Source organism: Oncorhynchus kisutch, linkage group LG23, assembly GCF_002021735.2.
Source record: "Oncorhynchus kisutch isolate 150728-3 linkage group LG23, Okis_V2, whole genome shotgun sequence".
NCBI lineage: Eukaryota > Metazoa > Chordata > Actinopteri > Salmoniformes > Salmonidae > Oncorhynchus > Oncorhynchus kisutch.
This window is the reverse complement of record NC_034196.2, coordinates 40,209,850-40,236,291: the sequence shown is the minus strand read 5'-3', so window position 1 is coordinate 40,236,291 and position 26,442 is coordinate 40,209,850. Positions and strand designations below refer to the sequence as shown.

At 41.7% G+C, this 26,442-nt stretch overlaps 2 protein-coding genes across 6 annotated transcripts; one reads left to right on the top strand and one right to left on the bottom strand.

Moving 5' to 3' along the window:
- Positions 1–372: 372 nt before the first annotated feature.
- zgc:114200 (Aph-1 domain-containing protein) lies at positions 373–15,175 on the bottom strand. Its single transcript, XM_020457183.2, has 7 exons — positions 14,643–15,175; positions 14,116–14,286; positions 11,713–11,786; positions 9,320–9,442; positions 7,279–7,406; positions 5,558–5,681; positions 373–4,617 (listed from the first exon to the last, which is right to left on the bottom strand). The coding sequence occupies exons 1-7, from the start codon at positions 14,753–14,755 to the stop codon at positions 4,586–4,588; spliced, it is 765 nt and encodes a 254-aa protein (XP_020312772.1). The 5' UTR covers positions 14,756–15,175; the 3' UTR covers positions 373–4,585.
- Positions 15,176–15,394: 219 nt separating this feature from the next.
- On the top strand, positions 15,395–23,579 carry LOC109868846 (tripartite motif-containing protein 35). 5 transcript variants are annotated; one of them, XM_020458572.2, is made up of 7 exons: positions 15,395–15,478; positions 21,261–21,702; positions 21,981–22,076; positions 22,186–22,440; positions 22,556–22,578; positions 22,663–22,781; positions 22,897–23,579. In XM_020458572.2, exons 2-7 carry the CDS (start codon positions 21,298–21,300, stop codon positions 23,469–23,471), a joined length of 1,473 nt encoding a protein of 490 aa, XP_020314161.1. In that variant the 5' UTR covers positions 15,395–15,478; positions 21,261–21,297; the 3' UTR covers positions 23,472–23,579. The 5 variants fall into 5 exon arrangements, with proteins under 5 accessions (XP_020314161.1, XP_031658573.1, XP_031658576.1 ...); XM_031802713.1 differs by having other exon boundaries at positions 21,981–22,121; positions 22,210–22,440; XM_031802716.1 differs by having other exon boundaries at positions 15,396–15,478; positions 22,210–22,440.
- The last annotated feature ends 2,863 nt before the right edge of the window (positions 23,580–26,442 follow it).

The following is a 26,442-nucleotide window of genomic DNA, read 5'->3' as shown; positions in this document are numbered from 1 at the left end:
GACACATTGGCGCGGCTGGCTTCTGGGTTAAGGAAGCAGTGCGGCTTGGCTGGGTTGTTTCAAAGGACGCACAGCTCTCGACCTTCGCCTCTCCCGAGTCCGTACAGGAGTTGCAACGATGGGACAAGACTAACTACCAGGAGTAGGTTGAACCTTGGTCTGCGTGTCCAGGTTAAGGGAGGGGTAGGCAGTCATTAAGAATTTGTTCTTAACTGACTTGCCTGGTTAAATAAAAACGTTAAAAGTCTGGAAAACCAGGCCATACTTAAGCTACAGTATGAATGTACTATTATGTAGAATGGAGTCCTGTCAATGATATGCACAAGAAGCTTAGATAATACATCGTAATTAAAAAAAGAAAAGTATGATCTGTCAGAATTGATTCCCATTTGGCAGATTTATTGATACATTCTTTATACCATTATAGGATCATAATAGTTAATTGATCAAAATCCATATAAGCATCAATGATGAGAAATTCACATGCAAAGATGGATAGGTGGCTTAGGTAATCAAATAGGAAGTAGTATAATCAGAATTAAATACAGAATTTTGGAAATTGAGTCAACTCAGACAATACAATAAGACAAGACATTTGGTATCGAGCAAACATTCTCCCTCATTCTTCGGAGGTAGATTCCCAGTTTCTGCCTTCCCAACATGTTATCAGCACAAAACAATGACAGCGAATGTGCTGGAATTCCAACAACATGAAATAAGGGACATTCGGTGCAATCCATTTCCTGACAATTCGCTCGTGTGACTTACCAATTGTTGGGGACCCATGGTCCACTAACACTCCAACACAGACGTGAGTAAGACCACCATATACAACACAAATAAAACATACTTGGAAACATCATTGGAAAGATTGTGGCGGCGTTTGCCACGTGTCAGGGATTTTAAAAACCATTGTAGATGTGCACAATCTTAGGAGTGCTGGATCGCCCTTCACTACACCAGTAGGTGCGTCAGTGGGATTTGTCCACAATGTGAGTGCTGGTGTGTGTGTGGTCACTTCAGTGTGACTTCACAACGAGGTAGCGCTGCCATCTCTCAGCGTAGTCAGGAACACGGTTCTTGATTTACACTACGTCTCAAACGTCATCCTATTCCCTTTGAAGTGCACTACTTATGACCAGGGCCCATAAGGATCTAGTCATAAGTAGTGCACTACATGGGAACAGGGTGATGTTTGGGGTACAAACTGTATTGCAGGCTTGTTTGAGCTGGTTTCTGGCTGAACAATGGTTCACCAACCAAACTACGCCCCCCCCCCCCCAGTATTAAGACAGCACCAGTCAATCACACTTACAACACGGGTACATATGCAGAAAGCAAGCCACCAAAAAAAACATTTAAAAAAAAAGAAGAAAACTACAATAATGAAATCAATGGAGGACCTGCATTGACGTGGCTGTATGTCAGAAAACCCTGCCGTCCATCAATAGTTCTTGAAATGATATATTAGAAAACCCTGTCGTCCATCAATAGTTATTGAAATGATATATTAGAAAACCCTGTCGTCCATCAACAGGTAATAAACTGCGGAGACTTTAATGTATTGGGGTGAGCTGAGCCCATCTCAACTCTTTCATTAGGAAAGCTGGTGAAATTATGGGTTTAAAATGGAGTAACTGGCCAATTGGGGATCCAAACTAACTCGAGCCATTCAAAATGGCAACATCGAGACTAATTCCCTTTCACACTAAACCAATCATAGTGGCTGGAACAGTGCTTGAAAGGACAGTTAGTGTGAAAAGAAAATACCAGAGCTGGCCAGCACGATCGTGTGGAAAGGCTTTTTTTTATTTTTTTACCCCTTTTTCTCCCCATTTTCGTGGTATCCAATTGTTTAGTAGCTACTATCTTGTCTCATCGCTACAACTCCCGTACGGGCTCGGGAGAGACGAAGGTTGAAAGTCATGCGTCCTCCGATACACAACCCAACCAAGCCGCACTGCTTCTTAACACGGCGCCATCCAACCCGGAAGCCAGCCGCACCAATGTGTCGGAGGACACACCATGCACCTGGCAACCTTGGTTAGCGCGCACTGCGCCCGGCCCGCCACAGGAGTCGCTGGTGCGCGACGAGACAAGGATTTCCCTACCGGCCAAACCCTCCCTAACCCGGGCAACGCTAGGCCAATTGTGCGTCACCCCACGGACCTCCCGGCCGCGGCCGGTTACGACAGAGCCTGGGCGCGAACCCAGAGTCTCTGGTGGCACAACTGGCGCTGTACCACTGCGCCACCCGGGAGGCCCTGAAAGGGTATTTTTAAGCAAAAAGGCACAAGGGGGGTGTGGTATATGGCCAATATACCACAGCTAAGGAGTGTTCTTAGGCACGACGCAAAGCAGAGCCCATATACCACAAACCCCCGAGGTGCTTTATTGCTATTATAAACTGGTAATCAAAGTAATTAGAGGAGTAAAAATAAATGTTTTGTCATACCCGTGGCTGTCAGCCAATCAGCATTCATGCCTCGAACCACCCAGTTTATAAAACGCTGTATGCAACAAGCTGTCATCTTAACAAGTATTGTCCAAGACACTTGGCCAAGCAGCTTTTGTGGTAAAATACAAAAAAAAGGTCAATTTACAAGGGTCAATCAAATCGCAGGTTTTAGACAACTCAGCTTTTAAAGGCAACTCCGCTGTTCGCAGAGATCGCATTCATGGTAAACACTGCACATTGGCTCAAACAGAAATTGCCTTTAAAAGCCACCTAAGGGCCTATATGGTGCTGATCTGAGATCAGGTCTTCCCTGTCCATATAATCCTATTCATTATGATCAAAAAGACAAAAATGATCCTAGATCAGCAGAAGTCCTACTCTGAGACACTTTGTGATGACCCAGAGAAAAAAAAAAAAAAGAAGATACAAAACTCTATGGTATTGCTGCCGATGGTAGTAATAATTATTTTTACTCTATAACCACTCAGTTGTAGAGTAAAAAAGGCCACCGTTTAGTGACTGACCATAATACGGTCATATTCATTAGTGCACACCGTAGAAAAACATTTCGCAACAAAAACAAGTTTCTTATTGGTTCAGGTAGTCCCGCATCGTTTAGTGTCTAGTGAATATGATTCCGTCGTCTTTTTCACCTGTATTTGGTGGATCATGGTCAAGAACATTATCATTTTATTTGCATAATAAAAACATTAAAATACCTTACATAATGTGTACCAGTGGGGGCTGCTAAGGGGAGGATGGCTCATAATGTCTGGAATGGAGCTAAATGGAACGGTATCAAACATTTAGTTTGATGTATTTGAAAACATTCCACTGATTCAGCGTTAGCCATTACCACTAGCCTGTCCTCCCCAATTAAGGTGCCACCAACCTCCTGTGATGTGTACATGTGTACTACACATGGCAGTGTATGCCAGGGCAGATAATGCATAATATAGTGATGTTTGCATACCTTTGTATGTGTGTATAATAGGGTTTCCCAAACAAGGGGATTTGAAAATGGGGGTCACGATCGCTAATTGGTGATTGGTTCATAGAACCTGGGTTAAAATCCGTTTTCTTCCAAGGTTCTTTTCTACACAGAAGATCATACATTATTGCCTGATGATCTTCTGCATTTCCTAATACATTTCAGTCAATTCAAACCATATGTTTTTCAGATTAAAATACAGTCAAAAATACTGTCAGGCTGATCTGTAAGACTGTCATTGACCAAATAAAAAAAAAGTTAACATTGTCCATTGATTACATAATTATATATAAAAAAATAAAATGTAAATGGTGGGTCGCAATTTTTAAATAAAAAAAACCCCAAAAACATTGAAATGAGGTTGAGGCTACAAAAAAAAGTTTGGGAATCCCTGGTGAAGAATCTTCATTTAACCAGAGCCAACAGTCTGTTGCACTTTAACTCTACCTACCTGTACAGATTACCTTGACTAACCGGTGCCCCCGCACATTGACTCTAACGGTACCCCCTGTATATAGCCTCGCGATTGTTATTTTTACTGCTGCTCTTCAATTATTTGTTACTTTTATTTCTTATTGTTTTACTTAGCTATTTAAAAAAAAACGTTTTTTTCTTCAAACTGGATTGTTGGTTAAAGGCTTGTAAGTCAGCATTTCACTGTTGTATTCGGCACATAACAAATAACATTTGATTTGTGCTGCTCTGCCCTTCGCAATACATTAACAAATGATCATTCTTAAAAATAAAAAAAATCATAATTCAGTAAACCAAAGATCAATAATTGACGCAAGGGAGTGGATTGATTAAAAGTCCACACAAAAGCTAAATCTGCGAAGAGACAAAGAACGAAAAAAAAGGTTGTTTCCTTGCATTGAAAAAAAGCTTACACATGTCTAAGTGTGTGTAAACTAGTGTCATTCAAGCTATATACAGTATGAAGGATTTCCCTTGGTCAGCTCTATTGGTCAGTGAAGTGCTGATTTCCGGGCTCTGATTCAGCCCATCCATATTATGTGGAGAATGGTTGATGTGGAGACTGTGTCGTCTCTTGATTGGCTGCTTTGGTTTGTACACAGCACTGCAGCGACAGAAGCTCCGATTGCCCTTCGACCTCAGAGATCAACATGGAATGTGAATTATGACGACGTCTCCGCATTACTTTTCCTACCTGCAAAACAGACAGACAAAAATAACTTCAGTATGGTAGGGGTGAAGAAGTACTTTCTAATTAAGATGACATTGACCTGATACAGTTATGCTGTTTAGGTAGTAAGTCACAAGCATGGCATGTTTGATGACTGATTAACATGTGGTCTTAACGCCACCTGACTATACAACTTGTGACCAACCACGACCAAATTGAACAGGGTTTGATTTGCTCCTGACCAGTTGAGAGGATCCACCACACTTTGGTGCGTCAGTGCCACTTTATAGCTCTACTTAATAAAGAGTCTTATAGAGAGACTTATATGGTTCATATACTGCACCAATCACCTATCTGTCAAATATTACCATGGTGATAGTGGACATTCAATTCAGTAGAAAGGTCATTTTAATGACGTTATGTTGAGGTCAGAAGACCTCTTTTACAAGGGAGACCTGTGTGTATTATGCACATATAAAAGCGGTGTCATCAGGCCCACTCTTACAGACCAATAGAGGTACATTCTAAATTACAAGAGTGCCAGTCCACATGAACATAACCTCAATGGTTTCATTGTTTATTTCAGCCAAGTGGCTCATTTATATTTGAATGAATCCTTATTTTACAAAGGCAAGTTGACTGAGAACAATGACTTAGGGAGGAGCAGCAGCAGAGAGGAGATGGAACGAATCTGTTTAACGACAGATCCTCTACCAATGCTCCAATGGAGTGACATTCAGCAAACAAAGTGGGCCTTTAGACCGATAACCACAGAGACGTGTTCATTGGGGAACACCGCTACAAAACATATTGCAACCAAAAAACGAGGGGCTTCTTAACAGACAACAAAAAAAAAGGTAGTTGCCTCCCTGTTTCAGGAAGTTGTCTTCAGTTTGGTGCCTAATGAACATGACCCAGGGCTTAGTACAGCTGCTGTATCAGATAGGCTTGAGGCGGGTCTTACACGTCCAGAGAAGAGTGATGTTGTGCAGGGAGCCACCGGAGGAGAAGAAGGCCCAGACGGCCATCAGCAGCATGATGGCATAGACCGGGAGAATGCTGCCCACGTAGAACGGGTTCAACAGAGACTGGCACCGAGAGAGAGAGATAGAAAACCAGATTCAAGAAAAATCAGGGCTGTGTTCACTTACGGCACCGCGTAGCAAAACATTTTGCAATGGAAAATTAAAACAAATTCGTAATTGAGAGTTCACTCGATTTAAAAAAAACATTTATCCTCTACTGAACATGAAAGATTATTAGCTAAACACCAAGTGCATGTCTACTACGAACAGAGACTTTAAACATATTCTGGGAAATTATTCATAAAAGCAATACAAATATACAGCTTTTTTATTTTAATGAATGCAGATGCCACTCAGGATGATAAAACAGAGAATCATAAGTCACAATTTATTCAGAAGTTAATCATTAACCATTTTTCTCTGTCTGACAAAAAAAAAAAAAAAGTGTCCTAAGCATGACATGAGAACACTTTTGATTGGAGCCCCAGACCACACTCATCACATTGGTAGAGTAGTAGCAGCATTAATATAATGAGCTCTGTAACCCTTGGTAAACGAGAGCCTTCGGTGCCTGCAGTAGAATCAGTGTAGGGTGAAGTTGCCCCTAGGACACTGATCTTCAGGATTTCCCCCCACTAATGGTGGGGATTGGGGGAGGGGAAGCGCATCCTAAAACTTCCCCCTGAATGAGTACAATCCCTTATAGAGGGAGAACAGAACATTCCTGTGCAGTGTTCTAGAAAGATGTCCAGGCTCAGGTTCTCTGGTCAAGCCCCCCCCCCTCCCCAACACAGTGTCTACATTCCAAATGGCACGCTGTTCCCCACCTATATAGTATACTACTTTTCATCAGGGCCCCCTTGTAAAAAGTAGTGCACTATGTAGGGAATAGGGTGTCATTTGAAACGCTACAAAATCATTAGCATGTATATAATGAACGACTATATTTCTGTGACACCGTGGTCTGAATACAGTGCTGTTTTCTTTTTGTGAGACTGGAGGAGATTGTTCATCTACAACATGGTCCTCTAAAATGGTGTGTCAATCTCTAGAAAAATGTATTGCCAGTCTCATTTATGCACGACTTATCATATAAAAGATTTAATACAAACATAATTAGGATTTATGAGGAATCCATTCAACAAATTCTGAAATGAATAAGACAAACTTTAACTCATTCAGTCTTTAGCTGTATTTTTTGTCAAATTGCTTCAAAAAAAGGGACAATACAGTCAGGTATAGAGTTGTTAAACACAAGCTAACAACCCCCTCCTGTGACTGATTCATGCTAGTGCAACTCATGATGGCATGGGTGACAGACAGGATGGTTGACAACGTCATGATTCTGAGCGGTCAGACAGCTAGCAATAACGACAAGCTACCGCAACGTGGGGAATCGTAGGTGACTCGTTTCAGCTAGTTGTATCTCACTATTGATACCCATGTCTTGTTTTGACTGATTTCATGTGAAATGCTAATATGGCTAAAATTAGCCAGCTAGCTAACCAACAACTGTAACAATGTATTTGAGAGAACAAGTGCAAATGCATTTATGTTTGGAGACAAAATATAATTTACATGTTGTCAACAATCTAAGCCAACCGTTGCGCACGCGTCGTTTTCTTTCGCTAAACAACCAACCCTGTGTGTCTACACTCACCAGGCTGAAGACCATCAGGTGGACACAGAGCACCACAGCGATCACCCACCATCTCTTCCTCTCACAGCCCTCAAAGAACACCACCCCCCAGAAGGTGTGGAGCATCGTCAGCGCCAGGGTCATCAGGGCTACAGGGGGGCAAAGGTCAAAGAGGTCATCAGTCACAGAAGTGGCGCACTTCAAAAGTGTGTACTCAAGTCCTTTTCCTTGTACATTTTTTCTCTCATAAGTCCTGTGCTAAAGAAGTAAAGTGTGCCAAAGTAATTCTATACTTGTCTATTCATGAAAAGCACACAGGGTAGCCTAGTGGTTAGAGCATTGGACTAGTAACCGAAAGGTTGCAAGTTCATATCCCCGAGCTGACAAGGTACAAATCTGTCGTTCTGCCCCTGAACAGGCAGTTAACCCACTGTTCCTAGGCCGTCATTGAAAATAAGAATGTGTTCTTAACTGACTTGCCTAGTTAAATAAAAGGTAAAATAAAAAAAGTAATACAAGGCTCGGGTGTAGACAGTATACAACAAGTAGAGATTATGAGGAACTTCCACAGGAATATAAAGGCTGCCAGACAGACCAGTGATCGTACAGACAGTAGTGGCAAGTCAAATTAAAGGACTTAAGTACTTTTTCAAGCACTAATATTTTTTTTCCAGGACCATCAATTTCTAATAGTTCCTATTATGTAATTGTTTCTAGTCACCACCAGATGGCAGTAACGCCACAACCTCATGAAAAAAAAGGTAACCTTGTAAGTTCTACTTAATAATATGTGTTTCACTATATACATGAGTAGTAAGTCAGTACTGATGGTGTAATGATGAGCAGAGTTTTGGCTACCCAGACTATTTGCATTGCTGCACCCCCGCACCTACATGTTTCCTGAATTACCTCGACACCGGTGCCCTCGCACATTGACTCTGTACCAGTACCCCCTGTATATTTTAAATATATATATTTTAAAAAAACCTTTATTTAACTAGGCAAGTCAGTTAATAACAAATTCTTATTTTCAATGACGGCCTAGGAACAGTGGGTTAACTGCCTGTTCAGGGGCAGAACGTCAGATTTGTACCATGTCAGCTTGAGGGTTTGAACTTGCAACCTTCCGGTTACTAGTCCAACGCTCTAACCACTAGGCTACCCTGCCACCCCAGTATATAGTCTCGCTATTGTTATTTTCCAGCTGCTCTTTCTTATTTTTCTCTCTTACTTTTTTGAATGTTGGTTAAGGGCTTGTAAAGTAAGCATTTCACTGTCTACACCTGTTGTAGTCGGCGCATGTGACATAACATTTGATTTGCCTACTGGTAAAAACACTTATTCACATTAACACACAATTACAGCTTCATGACTATTGTATAAAAAAAAAAATTTAAAGGCAGTCGGGAATTTACTACTTAAGAGCTACGAAAAAACATCTTGCTTCCGACTGGCAGCTTTAGTGGTGTCGCCGGACAGGAGAAGGGCGGGTGAGCTGTGTGAGGAAAAGTGGATGTGAATGCCCACCAGAATGGCAGGACCAAGGCTGCCGCTTGATAAAGCGCAATATCACGGGCATAGTGATGTAGCAGTAAAAATGGTAGGTTAACCAGACTGAACAAAAATATAAAAACACACCATGTAAAGTGTTGGTCCCGTGTTTCAAGAGCTGAAAAATCATCCCGAGAAACTTTCCATATGCACAAAAGGCAAGGTTGAATCTATATTTGCCAGGCATTTTAGCAGTCAGTACCTAATCAGTCAGTTCTGTACCTGCCTGGCTGAGTGGCAGTGTGAGTGGAATGAGCATGCTTGCCTGACAAGCAGAATGCAAAACACGTGAGGAAAAAAAACTCGGTAGAAATGAATTCGTACGACCAATACATTTTTTCTTATTACCATATTTGATCATTTTCTGTTCGCCTCACATTTTAAATCAAGTACTTTTCAAAGTACCAACTTGAGAAAATGTCTGATTTATAAGTTATTCCAGTACTTTTTCAGAGTGCCAAATTCAAGTACTTTAAGCACCTTGTGCAAACCCTGACAGACAGACACATACCTGAGGTGATGAAGTAGTACTGGGAGTCTCCAAACATGCCCACTGTCCCTGGGCCCAGAGAGTCAGAGAGAGTGTTGATCATGGAGAAGGCTCCGCTCATGATGCCAAAGCCCAGTCCAGCCACTTTAGAGATAGACAAACAATCAACTGCTAGACCTACATAGTCAACATCAGCACAGTCAACTGCTAGGCCTACATAGTCAACATCACAGTCAATGACTAGACATGCAGTTTATAATTAACATTATTTGAGTATTTTCTGTGACATTTTGATCAAGTTGTCGATCTAGAGCTTTTAGAGAGTTTCTTGCAGCATTAAATCTCATCAATAAATAGATTCTCAATGTTGATTACAAAAATCATTTAAATCATATCGAAAACCGACAATAATGTTCACTACAGTGAGCTTCCACTTACATTTCACCTCTGCAGTGTGTTATTTAGACAAGCAGGTCTCAAGAGTGTTTGCACATCAACGGAGAATTATGCAGGGTTGGGTACATTTTATTGTGCTAACAACACAAAGATCTGATTAGAGAAGAGACATTTGAAATCTTGCTCTGACTCACTTTATGCCTCAATGCCAAGGTACATGATCATAAATACTGGCCGTTGCCATTTCCTTAGAAAGACTTGCCCTAGAAGTAACCATATTAGAACTTCTTTGGGGTAGGGGGCAGTATTGGGTAGCTTTGATGAAAAGCGTGCCCAAATTAAGTTACCTGCTACTCAGCCGTAAAAGCTAGAATATGCATATAATTAGTTCATTTGGATAGAAAACACTGAAGTTTCTAAAACTGTTTGAATGATGTCTGTGAGTATAACATAACTCATATGGCAGGCAAAAACCTTAGAAAATAATCCAACCAGGAAGTGGGAAATCTGAGGTTTGTAGTTTTTCAACTCAGCCCCCATTGAAGATACAGTGGGATATTAGTTGTTTCCCTTCCCAAGGCTTCCACTAGATGTAAACAGTATTTAGAACCAGTTTTGAGGATTCTACTCTAAAGGGGGGGCTCATAAGAGCTCATTGGGTGAGTGGTCTGGCAGAGTGCCACAGCCTAGGTCTGGCGCACTCACGTGAAAGGTAGCTACGTGCTACTTCATTTGTACAGACAAAGGAATTGTCCGGTTGGAACATTAATGAAGTTATGTTAAAAACATCCTAAAGATTGATTCCATGTTTCAATGGGCTGTAAAGGAACTTTTTGTACGACGTTTGGCGCGACCTGAACGCGCTTTTGGATTTGTTTACCATACGCCCTAACAAAAGAAGATATTTGGACATAACTGATGGACATTATAAAACAAATCAAACATTTATGGTGGAACTGGGATTCCTGGGAGCACATTCTGATGAAGATCAAAGGTAAGTGAATATTTAAAATGCTATTTCTGAGTAATGTTGACTACCCAATATTGTGGGTATCTTTTTTGCTGCTTTGTTGTCTAAAGGCTGTACTCAGATTATTGCATGGTTCGCTTTCTCCGTAAAGTTAAAAAAAAATCTGGCACAGCGGTTGCATTAAGGAGAAGTTTATCTAAAGTTCCATGTATAATAGTCGTATCTTTATCAATGTTTATTATGAGTATTTCTGTAAATTGATGTGGCTCTGCACAATCACCTCATGTTTTAGAACTACTGAACGTAACACGCCAATGTAAACTCAGATTTTTTTAAACATAAATATGAACTTTATCAAACAAAACATTCATGTATTGTGTAACATGAAGTCCTATGAGTGTCATCTGATGAAGATCATCAAAAGGTTAGTGATTAATTTTCTCTATTTCTGCTTTTTGTGACCCCTCTCTTTGGCTGGAATAAATGTCTGTGTTTTTCTGTGGCTTAGTGGTGACCTAACAATCGTTTGTGGTGCTTTCGCTAGTAAATTATTTTTTAAATCTGACACTGTGGCTGGATTAACGAGAAATGTATCTTTAAAATGGTGTAAAATACTTGTATGCTTGAGGAATTTGAATTATGAGATTTTTGGGGTGGCCTAGTCCTAGACAGGTTAATGGGAGTTTAGTACGGTCATGAATCTTTGGCTGGGTTCACCTGTCAACAATCACAGCGGTAGAGGGTAAGATTAGTTCAGTGTTGAGCACCAGCCAGCGGATTAGTCGAACTCATATCACCTAGCATTCCGCTGACAATGATAGGCTACATGCACTTCCAAAATCATACCCGATTGGCCCACAGTGGTAATACAACGCTGAATGGTCAACTTAAAGAGGAGGTGTTCTTAAAGCAAAGTAAGATGATAGTTGTCTGTCATGTGACTATACACACACACACACAAACAGTCACATATTTAAATCAGTTAATTAAGTATTTAATTATCTAATTCATATGTTAAAGTAAATAAAACGTAAAGATAATGGTATACCATAGGCCATTTCCCGGACTGAAAGGGGGGGGCCGTCTTCTTCACTGATGGCTGCCAGTCCCTCATTTGCCTTCCTGATGATACAGTGGAAAGAAGATGTTAATAGCAGTAACACAGTGGAAACGTTATCACAAAAATATATGTGTTTTTGTGTTCTGAAAAAAGTAACAATGTAGCCTACAGAACACAGATACAACTTGTACTGATGAGTATTTACTTTGTAGTCAGATATGGCTAAGAATGGCGCCGGCAGATGGTGACCCGCCTTGGGCTCCGATAAAACATTGCAGATTTTCAAGCACAAGATTTTCACTGTATCCTGCAATCACACCTGCAACCCTGTACGTGTGACTATTAAAAAACACTTGAGTCTGAGAATTCTCCATTTAGAAGTCACACTAACAGGATTTATGACAACCCCATAACTTTGGACGCTGTAAAACGGCTAAGATGTTGACATGTATACTGCACGACAGCTTCCTCATCCCTGGTCTTGCAAAGTGTAGGAAAACCGATTAGCAAAGATATCAAAACAAAAATAAGTGTTTCTTATTGGACAAATTCAGGTAAGTCCCTCACCTATTGAGCCTGTTTACTTCCTAGTGAATACTCCCCTGGTTGTACATTGATGCCTGGGCAGGCCTGTTAGGTCATAGTGAAGGGGGGAAATAATCTATACTGTTACACACTGCAATATTATTATTTATTTATTTGTATTTGTGGGGGGAGGGGTGATATATATATATATATCAATATTTGACTCCAAGTAGCTAACGCTGCTGTAGGTAGCATTAGTTAGCGCTAGTCAGTTGTACCGGCACCACAATGTTAGTATTTTTCATCCTATAGCTTGTTCTCCATCTTTTTAAATAACTAGCAAACATGTTCAACACTTATTTCCATGAGAAATCAAAACTAATTTGCTCAAGCTCTTTTGTCTCTCTGCAGCAGACATATAGTGAGCAGCTGAATCAAGAAAAGACAGAGGGACTTATTGTTGGAGCCAAAGCACAGAGAGAATCTGGGAGCATATTTTCATTCATGGGCAATAATGACAAAACACCAGGTAAAAAACCTAGGTGTTATTTTGGATTCTAAACTCAATTTTGAATCACACATTAGGAATGTGAACAAAATAGCTTTTTAACTAACTGAGGGACATTGCCACGGTGCAGCAGTTTCTCTCTCAGGCTGATAGAGACTCATCCGTGCTTTTATTACAAGCAGGCTTGACTACTGCAATGCTCTCCTGTCTGGTCTACCCAAGAAAGCCATTGGTCAACTGCAAAACAGGTACTGACCAAGACCAGACGACGAGCACACATTACACCGGTTTTAAGGTCTCTGCACTAGCTGCCTCTGAGTTTTAGAATACATGTTTAAGATTTTTTAAGATTCCACGATTGTGCACCCCAATACATGTCAGACATGCTTTTAAGTTATGTTCTCAGTAGATTCCTCAGGCACTGGCCTTTTAACTACCCCAAAGCCTAGGACCAAGAGGCATGGAGAGGCAGCCTTTAGTTACTATGCCTCCAGCCTCTGGAACAGCCTGCCAGAGAACCTGGGGGGGACAAAACTGTAGACATATTTAAAAGAAATGTGCTTTTTAGTCTTTCATTTTTTATTATTATTTTGTTTTTTTGTCCTCTTACGTTCATTGTGTAGTAAATATTTCAGTATTTATTTATTGTTTTTTTCCCCTGTGAAAGCACATTATGTTGCATTCCATGTTTGAAATGTGCTGTATAAAGAAATCACATTTTATTTGTCACATGCACCAAATACAACAGGTGAAAAGCCCTTAACCAACAATGCAGTTAAGAAAAAGTGTTAAGAAAGTATTTACTAAAATAAACTGAAGTAGTGAGGCTGTATACAGGGGGTACCGGTTACAGAGTCAATGTGCGGTGGCACAGGTTAGTCGAGGTAATATGTACAGGTTGATTTGAGGTGGTTTATAATGGATTTAACAGACTAGGACTCACATTCACACAGAGTATGGTCTTGGATCAGGGCCATCCTGTTTATGTAATCTTATTTACTATAATCTAAAAGGCAAAACTGATCCTAGATGTGCTTCTATGACTTCAGTAAGCAAGACACACAGACAGAGACACACAGACAGAGACAATGAGAGACATGGCAAGAAAGAGACATAGCAAGACAGACAAGACATAAAGCCCTAAAACCCAACTCTGGACCAGTTCCAGTGCTTGTCTTCATTGTTCCCCTCTAATCAGGGACTGATTTAGACCTGGCACACCAGGTGGGTGCAACTAATGATCAAGTAGAACATAAAACCAGCAGGCTCCACACCTCTTAGGGTAAGAGTTGAGGACCCCTGCCAGAGTGAGATAGCATGATAAAGACAGCAAGAGAATGAGATGTGTGTATGCTGACCTGAGCAGCCTGTAGTATCCGAAGCGGAACACCTCCTGCAGTATGACGGAGAAAATACTGCCAAATATGAGTAGGTTTTTCTGCAGGGTCAGGTCCTGGGCATTGGTGGCCTTCGTGGCTATGAACCACACCAGAGAGGACAGCAGTAAGGACACCAGCCAGAAGAAGGCCCTGAAGAGAGAGAGAAACAGTTGTCATTGTTGATGCAATGAAGCACACCAGTGAACATTTCACTATCTTACTAGCTTCCAAAAACGTATCATGGCATATTTAACATACATTTTTCAAAAGAGTATGTACTTATGGATGTAATTATAGGGTTAATAATTAGGGATACATTTAGGTGGCCATTTTTCATTGAGAAAATATTCCCTACCCAATTTCGAAATTGTACTTTGTGCGTTCCACTACAACTTAACATTTAAAAAAAGATCAGTTAGGAACCACTGATCTAGGTCTATTATCATTTGTCAAACCAACTTGAAATAACAAATCTACAAGTTAGCAACAATAACATAATAGCTTACCCTGCAATTAGAATGATGACTCGCAATGGGTCTTTGGCGATAGTGAAAATAAATAGGGAAAACGCTGGCCCAAACGCAATGAACGCACACCCAAAAAACACTGCAGCAGTCATTGCAACTATCTAAACTTGTTCTTCTTGGCTAGCCCCTTAAAAAAAATCAGCACGCTAACGTTAGCGGATTAATAACGAGGTGAAATGATAATTATCATAAGATAAACGCCCACTGGTTTGCTAGTTAGTCTCTAGAAATTGAAAAAGCAAGTCTGTTTCAAAATAGCGGGCTATGTTTCTCTAGCTAAAATTAACGTTAGCTATCAGTGCAGAAGATAAACTTCATACCGATATCCATTGCTATCTAGCAATACATTTACAATAATTTAATTATTTTCTTTAGCATAAATCTTTAAGTAGCTATATTTCCTTTTCGTTCAGCGATTTTATTGATCGATATTTTAATATTTAGATCCCTCCATGCTCTCATTTCCTAGCTAAGCTTTTTGTTTGTCGAATTTTGTACTTCCGTGTTTGACAATTTGCAACCACGTGACCTTTTTGGCCAGTGCGCGCGTTGAATACGAAAAATAAAATATATTTTTTTATTTTCTTTTAACTGTTCTTCGACGATGCATTGTGGAAGTGGCAGCAACAAGTTGAAATGGGAGTTCAACTTACATTTTAAATATAAAATTGGGAACACTAACTAAATCATAATAACAAAACACAGTCAATAAAATACATCAATACAATACATATGTTCATCATCAGCTAATCAGCAGGCTGGGATGGTGCTGAAAAGGAAACGCGCAGTCCTGCAGTGGATCAGGTCCAATTTAGGTGAGTGGGTCTGGCGTAGACTAACATACGATAATTGAGGCGGGAGCATATGGCAGTAGGGGTCAGTTTGTAGTTAGAGAATTTGTAAAGGACCTTGTGAGACATTCCCTGTTTAGAGTGATAAGAGATCCATGGATCTAAGGAGGTGTAGTCCGTGCCCACGATGGTGTCTGATTGAATGATGGTTAGTGCCGCATGCCACACTGCGAAAGAGGTGGAACTAGGCATTGGTTGGCCTTTTCATATTTCTCTATCTGTGTTGAACATCTTAGATTTCCCTAGATGTATATTCCTAGGATCTTGGTAGCCTGTAGGATACCTTCTGGAGTTCTGTATTGTTATTTGACATGCGTCGTAGTACACGTGGAGTACTTTAGACTTCCTTAACCCTCCTATTATGTTGCGGGTCAATTTGACCAATTTCCACTTTTGAGTTGTCTAAAAATACTAGTTAATCTCTTTTTTTTCTCGTTGAAATTAAATATTTTTTCCTCATTTAGGGTCATGAACATAACTTCAAAATGTGGACACACTGATGTGTTGTGTAATGTCTGTGTAGATTTTGTATAGAAACATGTTGTGGGTCATTTTGACCTGGAGGCTTTCATGCATATAGATATTTGCACAGGTCCTTGCTGAAAAAAAATGTGGTCCATTGTTGTATGGGTCAGATTGACCCTCACAGTTTAAACTGAATCCAGGCCCTGCAGTGCCTAGCTCCACTCCTATTCCCCAGGCGCTCTCTTTTGACGACTTCTGTAACCGTAATAGCCTTGGTTTCATGCATGTTAACATTAGAAGCCTCCTCCCTAAGTTTGTTCTATTCACTGCTTTAGCACACTCTGCCAACCCGGATGTTCTAGCTGTGTCTGAATCCTGGCTTAGGAAGACCACCAAAAACTCAGACATTTTAATTCCAAACTACAACATTTTCAGACAAGATAGAACTGCCAAAGGGGGCGGTGTTGCAATCTACTGCAAAGATAGCCTGCAGAGTTCTGTCCTACTATCCAGGTCTGTACCCAAACAATTTGAACTTCTACTTTTAAAAATCCACCTCTCTAAAAACAAGTCTCTCACCGTTGCCGCCTGCTATAGACCACCCTCTGCCCCCAGCTGTGCTCTGGACACCATATGTGAACTGATTGCCCCCCATCTATCTTCAGAGTTCGTGCTGCTAGGCGACCTAAACTGGAACATGCTTAACACCCCAGCCATCCTACAATCTAAACTTGATGCCCTCAATCTCACACAAATAATCAATGAACCTACCAGGTACCTCCCCAAAACCTTAAACACGGGCACCCTTATAGATATCATCCTAACCAACTTCCCCTCTAAATACACCTCTGCTGTCTTCAACCAAGATCTCAGCGATCACTGCCTCATTGCCTGCATCCGTAATGGGTCAGCGGTCAAACGACCTCCACTCATCACTGTAAAACGCTCCCTGAAACACTTCTGCGAGCAGGCCTTTCTAATCGACCTGGCCGGGGTATCCTGGAAGGATATTGATCTCATCCCGTCAGTAGAGGATGCCTGGATATTTTTTTTAAATGCCTTCCTAACCATCTTAAATAAACATGCCCCATTTAAGAAATTTAGAACCAGGAACAGATATAGCCCTTGGTTCTCCCCAGACCTGACTGCCCTTAACCAACACAAAAACATCCTATGGCGTTCTGCATTAGCATCGAACAGCCCCCGTGATATGCAGCTGTTCAGGGAAGCTAGAAATCATTATACACAGGCAGTTAGAAAAGCCAAGGCTAGCTTTTTCAAGCAGAAATTTGCTTCCTGCAACACTAACTCAAAAAAGTTCTGGGACACTGTAAAGTCCATGGAGAATAAGAACACCTCCTCCCAGCTGCCCACTGCACTGAAGATAGGAAACACTGTCACCACTGATAAATCCACCATAATTGAGAATTTCAATAAGCATTTTTCTACGGCTGGCCATGCTTTCCACCTGGCTACTCCTACCCCGGACAACAGCACTGCACCCCCAACAGCAACTCGCCCAAGCCTTCCCCATTTCTCCTTCTCCCAAATCCATTCAGCTGATGTTCTGAAAGAGCTGCAAAATCTGGACCCCTACAAATCAGCCGGGCTAGACAATCTGGACCCTTTCTTTCTAAAATTATCTGCCGAAATTGTTGCCACCCCTATTACTAGCCTGTTCAACCTCTCTTTCGTGTCGTCTGAGATTCCCAAAGATTGGAAAGCAGCTGCGGTCATCCCCCTCTTCAAAGGGGGGGACACTCTTGACCCAAACTGCTACAGACCTATATCTATCCTACCGTGCCTTTCTAAGGTCTTCGAAAGCCAAGTCAACAAACAGATTACCGACCATTTCGAATCTCACCATACCTTCTCTGCTATGCAATCCGGTTTCAGAGCTGGTCATGGGTGCACCTCAGCCACGCTCAAGGTCCTAAACGATATCTTAACCGCCATCGATAAGAAACATTACTGTGCAGCCGTATTCATTGATCTGGCCAAGGCTTTCGACTCTGTCAATCACCATATCCTCATCGGCAGACTCGACAGCCTTGGTTCTCAAATGATTGCCTCGCCTGGTTCACCAACTACTTCTCTGATAGAGTTCAGTGTGTCAAATCGGAGGGTCTGCTGTCCGGACCTCTGGCAGTCTCTATGGGGGTGCCACAGGGTTCAATTCTTGGACCGACTCTCTTCTCTGTATACATCAATGAGGTCGCTCTAGCTGCTGGTGAGTCCCTGATCCACCTCTACGCAGACGACACCATTCTGTATACTTCCGGCCCTTCTTTGGACACTGTGTTAACAACCCTCCAGGCAAGCTTCAATGCCATACAACTCTCCTTCCGTGGCCTCCAATTGCTCTTAAATACAAGTAAAACTAAATGCATGCTCTTCAACCGATCGCTACCTGCACCTACCCGCCTGTCCAACATCACTACTCTGGACGGCTCTGACTTAGAATACGTGGACAACTACAAATACTTAGGTGTCTGGTTAGACTGTAAACTCTCCTTCCAGACCCATATCAAACATCTCCAATCCAAAGTTAAATCTAGAATTGGCTTCCTATTTCGCAACAAAGCATCCTTCACTCATGCTGCCAAACATACCCTTGTAAAACTGACCATCCTACCAATCCTCGACTTTGGCGATGTCATTTACAAAATAGCCTCCAATACCCTACTCAACAAATTGGATGCAGTCTATCACAGTGCAATCCGTTTTATCACCAAAGCCCCATATACTACCCACCATTGCGACCTGTACGCTCTCGTTGGCTGGCCCTCGCTTCATACTCGTCGCCAAACCCACTGGCTCCATGTCATCTACAAGACCCTGCTAGGTAAAGTCCCCCCTTATCTCAGCTCGCTGGTCACCATAGCATCTCCCACCTGTAGCACACGCTCCAGCAGGTATATCTCTCTAGTCACCCCCAAAACCAATTCTTTCTTTGGCCACCTCTCCTTCCAGTTCTCTGCTGCCAATGACTGGAACGAACTACAAAAATCTCTGAAACTGGAAACACTTATCTCCCTCACTAGCTTTAAGCACCAACTGTCAGAGCAGCTCACAGATTACTGCACCTGTACATAGCCCACCTATAATTTAACCCAAACAACTACCTCTTTCCCAACTGTATTTAATTTTAATTTATTTATTTATTTTGCTCCTTTGCACCCCATTATTTTTTATTTCTACTTTGCACATTCTTCCATTGCAAAACTACCTTTCCAGTATTTTACTTGCTATATTGTATTTACTTTGCCATCATGGCCTTTTTTGCCTTTACCTCCCTTCTCACCTCATTTGCTCACATTGTATATAGACTTGTTTATACTGCATTATTGACTGTATGTTTGTTTTTACTCCATGTGTAACTCTGTGTCGTTTTATCTGTCGAACTGCTTTGCTTTATCTTGGCCAGGTCGCAATTGTAAATGAGAACTTGTTCTCAACTTGCCTACCTGGTTAAATAAAGGTAAAATAAAATAAAAATAAATAAATAAATAAATAAAAAACACACTCTAGACAGTCAAAGAACCAAGTAAAAACAGCCAAAACTTGATTTAGTCTTGTCAGACCTTTCAGAAAGAAGAAATACAAAAACTCTATATTTAAAACTATTTGTTAAACATATTTCCTTTCTCATAAACAAGCATTTTCTGTTTGGAGCTCATTATGAGTGTCTGTGTCAGAGATCTGCTGCTCTCACACTGAGAAGGGGAAGTTTGGGAAAGCTCCTTTTTACCCAAACATAATGTGCAAGTTGCACATTTATAATTATGTTTGGGTGAAAAGGAGGTTTCCCATGTCATAGGTGTAAGGTACTGGGTGTCGTGAATGTGGAGTCAGGCGCAGGGAAACAGAGTTCTGTAGAGTGCTCTTTTAATGCACACACGGTGACAACACGGCTACCCACTAAACACTGGGTGCTTAAAACAAAATGCCCCAGATACGGGGAACGAAAATATAACAGCACTATACACTAACATACACCAACACGTTCGTCTCTAACCAACACCAGGGTTACAATATTCAATCCCGCACAAAGAAACGGGCGGGTCGGCTGACTAATAAAGCCCAACTAATTACAAACTTAAAACAGGTGCTATCAATAAACATATAAGGAGGGGGAGGAAAGAAATCAGTGGCAGCTAGTAGACCGCCGACGACGAAGACCGCCGAGCGCCGCCCGAACGGGAAGGGGAGCCACCTTTGGTCGGACTCGTGACAATAGGGGAAGTGGGAAAGTCGGAAAGTCAACACTGACCACGATCCACTCGAAATTCATCACCAAACCGGGAGGGGGCAGAGGAGAGGTAAGCATTGCGTTTTGGGACGGATTCCCTGATTCAATGGACGCTCAGCCCCAGCATAACAGCGAATGGCCGTTTTATCTCAAAACCACTGTTTGTAAAACGATACCATCCACTCAGTAATGAGTGGTGAGAAATACATTTGACACCCACAGAAACGGAAACTCCTCTCAACAGTTACAACAGTAATTGCATTAAAAACATAGTATTTCTGGTCGGTTGTATTTTGGAAATGTTGCACAATCGTGTGCTTGTTTCAGAACGCATCCATGCTTGGCCTATATCTCGAAGAAAACTAACTGTCAAGGTGATGGTGGAAGCGGAACCAATGAGTTGAGGAAAGTTAAGGGAAATTAGTGGAAAATAACATGGGAGAATGGAGCAAAACGGGCTAAGGGTGTTAATGAAGATATGCCCCGATCTTGTAATGCCTTGCTCCGGTGTTGGAGTATGTTTCATGGATAAGGATGTGTTTTGGGGGAGATCCATTTGCGGCCAAGGAGATGTTGGAGGACGCAGTGGGAAAAGTGGAGTCAATCAAAGTGACCAGAGCCCGGTTTCCCAAAAGTATCTTCAGGTTAAATTAATCTTAAGAACCTTTGTAGTTGCATCGTTAAATCTCCGAGCTGTTTACCTGCATGTTTTCACCCCACACAGTAGGTGCCAGTATGCACCTCTAACGTATGTTCTGTGGACCGCCATAATATCATAGAAGAACTGCAAATGTTCTCCCCTCATACACGTGATACAGGAAGTAAAAGTCAGTGAAGCCATTTAAAATGTAGCTAATGTTCAGCTCTCTGCTGTTCAAACAGGACAACGTATACGACAGGATCTATTTCTCATTACTAGATTAATGTCAACATTTCAGAGCAGATACTGAAGGAGATAAGGAAAGCACACAATGTCTTTAGTGCGTTATTAATAAGGGGTAAAGTACATTGCTTCTTATGCTATTACAGACCATTATAGAGAAACAAGTTTGACGGATTCAGAAAAATGGCTTGCGAATCGACTCTCCCAGAGGAGGATCTATCCTGTCCTGTGTGCTGTGACATCTTCAAGGATCCTGTTCTCCTGTCTTGTAGCCACAGCTTCTGTAAAGCCTGTCTGCAGGAATTCTGGAAAGAGAAGGAATGGCAGGAGTGTCCAGTTTGCAGGAGAAGATCATCAAGGTCTGAGCCTCCCAATAACCGGGCTCTTAAGAACCTATGTGAGGCCTTCTTACAGGAGAGGCGTCAGAAAGCTTCAGCAGGGTCTGCGGTGCTCTGCAGTCTGCATGGAGAGAAACTCAAGCTCTTCTGTCTGGAGCATGAACAGCCTATCTGTGTGGTGTGTCGTGATTCAAGGAAACATAAAAAGCATGACTGCATTCCCATAGATGAAGCAGTACAGGATCTTAAGGTAGAGTAAACCAATGATTTTGTTAAGTCAGGGCGTTATGCAGAAAGTTAACAATAATTTCAACTTCACTGTGAAAGTGAAAAACACAATAGGCCTACAAGTACATTTTTTGCTGACAATATGCATTTATGAACTTCCTTTTCGTGAGCGTAGGTATGTGATCTGGAGTTTAAATTTTTGTAACAAAGTGACTATCCCGCAGCATTTTTTAAAATTCAGTCTTAACTGGAATAAGAGTGTGGTATGGTATTGGACAACAACCTAGTGTTTAATTCCAGGAGGAACTCGAGCCTACCCTGAAGTCCTTACAGGAGAAATTGGAAGTCTTTAAGAAAGTCAAACTCACTTGTGATAAAACAGCACAGCATATCAAGGTAAGAATACTGAGTGATGTGACACAAACAGCACAGCATATCAAGGTAAGAATACTGAGTGATGTAACAACTGTACAGAGTTGACTGTTCATCCTTGTTACCAAGGTAGAGTTCAAGTGCTCTCTGTCTCCAGAGCCAGGCTGAGGACACAGAGAAAACGATTAAGGAGGACTTTGAGCGGGTTCACCAGTTTCTACGAGAGGAGGAGGAGGCCAAGATAGCTGCCCTGAGGGAGGAAGAGGAGCAGAAGAGTCAGACGATGAAGGTGAAGATTGAAGAGATGAGTGGACAGATATCATCACTTTCAGACACAATCAAAGCCATAGAGAAAGAGCTGGAAGCTGAAGACATCTCATTCCTGCAGGTACAGATGTCTGTCCCCATAATCATTCAATAATATTAAAGATGGATGCCACAATGAATACTGATGGATCATTAATAACATTGATAGCTAAGCTGCTCTTTTTGTTACTTTGCAGAACTACAATGCCACAATGAAAAGGTAAGTGATCTGCCTCCTGTCTCTCTCTACTCTGTGGTTCTGAACCTAACCCCACAGCAGCAATGACTCCTAAATGTTCTCCAGAACCCAGTGCCCACTGCCTGATCCTGTGAGGGTGTCAGGAGCGCTGATAGATGTGGCACAACACCTGGGCAACCTCATGTTCAGAATCTGGGAGAAGATGAAGGAGATTGTTCAATACAGTGAGTCATTTATTCCAGATAGATTTAATGATCACTTGACATGTAGGCCGAACGCATGGTTTATTTTGTTCTGTGTTTAGTTTTAACGTGGCGTGTCTCTGTTCTCTCTGTTCAGCGCCGGTGGTTCTGGACCCTAATACTGTACACTCAAAGGTACTCTGTTCCATGACCTGGATGGGGTATGATGATTGCTTTGTATGGGGTGGTGAGTTCCAGCAGCGTCCTGACAACCCAGAGAGGTTAGCCCAGGGATGGGCCATGGGCTCTGAGGGCTTTACCTCAGGGACACACAGCTGGGACATTGAGATTGATGACGAGTATTGGTTTGCAGGTGTGGCCACTGAGTCTGTCAATAGGTCTGATCCTAGAGATGAAGTCTGGGGTGTTAGCCATGTTGATAGTTTTAATACAGATTATAAGGAAGACTTTGAATATGTATATGAAGTAAGTTGCCCAAATACTGAAACCATTTACCTCCCCGTGAGACACAACTCCAGAGTTAAGGACAGGATCAGAGTTCAGCTGGACAGGGACAGAGGAGAGCTATCATTCTACGACATTGATAATAACACACATATACACACACGCACACACGCATTCTCTGGGAGAATATTTCCAATTTTTTTAGTGCGTAACGGTCTGAGGATTTTACCAGTGAGGGCCTCTATAACAGTGGAACAGCACATTTAGGGCTGCCGGAAAACGTGTGGTGAGCTGGCCTTCACCCCAGTCTGTTTCATCGGGTTTCGCAACACCCTACTACTGTTAATTTGAAATAATAAAAATATTGACAAAGTGTGGAAACTACTGTTGTTTTTTTTGGGGGGGGGGGGCAGATTAGTCTTGTGATTAGTCATCTTGCACACTGTTCATCTGTGCTGCGGTTGTGTGCATCTTAACCAATCACATTCAAGCTCTACTCTTTCTTCTTAAATTTGAAAACATATCACTCCCAATAGAAATAAGTAACTCAAATGCAATGTAAATGTCATTTAGCAGATGCTCTTATCCGGAGAGACTTAAATGAGCAAGGCACTTAAGGTTAATTGCTCATTTGAGGGCACAGACAGATTTTGAACGTCATGAAAACTAGACCAACTGACGTCAGGAAAATGTGAACGTGTTTAAATTTGATTCAAGATTCAGCTTGACTACTTAATCTTTAATACTTTTCTATCCAAATGATTTACTGAAATGAACCTCTGAACACTGATAATACAGACCCCTTGACTTTTTCAACATATTCCTTACCTTATTCTAAAAGTGGTCCCCCCCCATTCATCAATCTACATACAATACCCCATAATGACATCACAGGTTTAGACATTTTTGCAAATGTGTTAAATAAAAAAACATACTTTATTTACGTAAGTATTCAGACCCTTTAGCTCAGGTGCGTCCTGTTTCCATTTATCATCCTTAATATTTCTACAACATGATTGTAGTCCACTTGTGGTAAATTCAATTGATTGGACATTTAATTGGAAAGGTACACACCTGTCTATATAAGGTCCCACAGTTGACAGTGCATGTCAGAGCAAAAACCAAGCAATCCCCATGCCGTAGAGCCCCGAGACAGGAATGTGTCGAGACACAGATCTGGGGAATGTTCCAAAACATTTCTGTAGCATTGAAGGTCCCGATGAACACAGCGGCCTTCATCATTCTTAGTTGGAAGAAGTTTGGAAACACCAAGACTTCCTTGAGCTGGCCGCCCGGCCAAATTGAGCAATCAGGGGAGAAGGGCTTTGGTCAGGGAGGTGACCAAGAACCCGCTGGTCACTCTGGAGCTCTGTCAGAGTTCCTCTGTGGAAATGGGAGAACCTTCCAGAAGGACAACCATCTCTGCAGCACTCCAAGGTCTTTATGGTAGAGTGGCCAGACGGAAGCCACTCCTCAGTAAAAGGCACATGACAGCCCGCTTGGAGTTTGCCAAAAGGCAATGGGAAACAAGATTCTCTGGTCTGATGTTACCAAGATTGAACTCAGCCTGAATGCCAAGCGTCACGTCTGGAAGAAACCTGGCACCAACACTATGGTGAAGCATGGTGGTGGCAGAATCCTGTTGTGGGGATGTTTTTCAGCGGCAGCAACTGGAGTGGGCCAAAATCCCTGCTGCAGTATGTGTAAACCTGGTCAAGAACTACAGGAAACGTATGATTTCTGTAATTGCAAACAAAGGTTTCTGTACCAAATATTAAGTTCTGCTTTTCTGATGTATCAAATACTTATGTCATGCAATATTACTTAAAAATCATACAATGGGATTTTCTGGATTTTTGTTTTAGATTCCGTCTCTCACAGTTGAAGTGTACCTATGATAAGAAATTACAGACCTCTACATGCTTTGTAAGTAGGAAAACCTGCAAAATCGTCAGTGTATCAAATACTTGTTCTCCCCACTGTATACACACTACCGGTCAAAAGTTGACACACCTACTAGGGTTTCTTTATTTTTATTATTTTCTACATTGTATAATAATAGTGAAGACATCAAAACTATGAAATGGCACATATGGAATCGTGTAGCAACCAAAAAAGTGTTCAACAAAATCTTCAAAGTAGCCACCCTTTGCCTTGATGACAGCTTTGCACACTCTTGGCATTCTCTCAACCAGCTTCATGAGGTAGTCACCTGGAATGCATTTCAAATAACAGGTGTGCTTTGTTAAGTTAATTTGTGGAATTTCTTTCCTTAATGCATTTGAGTCAATCAGTTGTGTTGTGACAAGGTAGGGGTGGTATACAGAAGACAGCCCTATTTGGTAAAAAAAACAAGTCCATATTAGGGCAAGAACAGCTCAAATAAGAAAAGAAAAACGACAGTTCATCATTACTTAGACCTGAAAGTCTGTCAATCCGGAAAATGTCTAGAACTTCGAAAGTTTTTCAAGTGCAGTCGCAAAAACCATTAAGTGCTGAAGAAACTGGTTCTCATGAGGAACGTCACAAAAAAGAAAGACCCAGAGTTACCTCTGCTGCAGAGGATAAGTTCATTAGAGTTACCAGCCTCAGAAATTGCAGCACAAATAAATGCTTTACAGAGTTCATGTAACAGACACATCTCAACATCAACTGTTCAGAGGAGGCTGTGTGAATCAGGCTTTCATGGTCGTATTGTTGCAAAGAAACCACTACTAAAGGACACCAATAAGAAGAAGATACTTGCTTGGACCAAGAAACATGAGCGATGGACATTAGACTGGTGGAAATCTGTCGTTTGGTCTGATGAGTCCAACTTTGAGATTTTGGGTTCCGACCGCTGTGTCTTTGTGAGACACAGAGTAGGTGAACAGATGATCTCTGCATGTGTGGTTCCCACCGTGATGCATGGAGGAAGAGGGGTGCTTTGCTGGTGACGATTTATTTAGAATTCAAGGCACACTTAACCAGCATGGCTACCAAAGCATTCTGCAGCAATATGCCATCCCATATTGTTTGCGCTTAGTGGGACTATAATTAGCTTTTCAACAGAACAATGACCCAGAACACACCTCCAGGCTGTGTAAGGGCTATTTGACCAAGGAGAGTGATGGAGTGCTGCATCAGATGACCTGGCTTCCACAATCACCCAACCTCAAACCAATTGATATGGTTTGGGGTGAGTTGGACCACAGAGTGAAGGAAAAGGAGCCAACAAGTGCTCAGCATATGTGGGAAG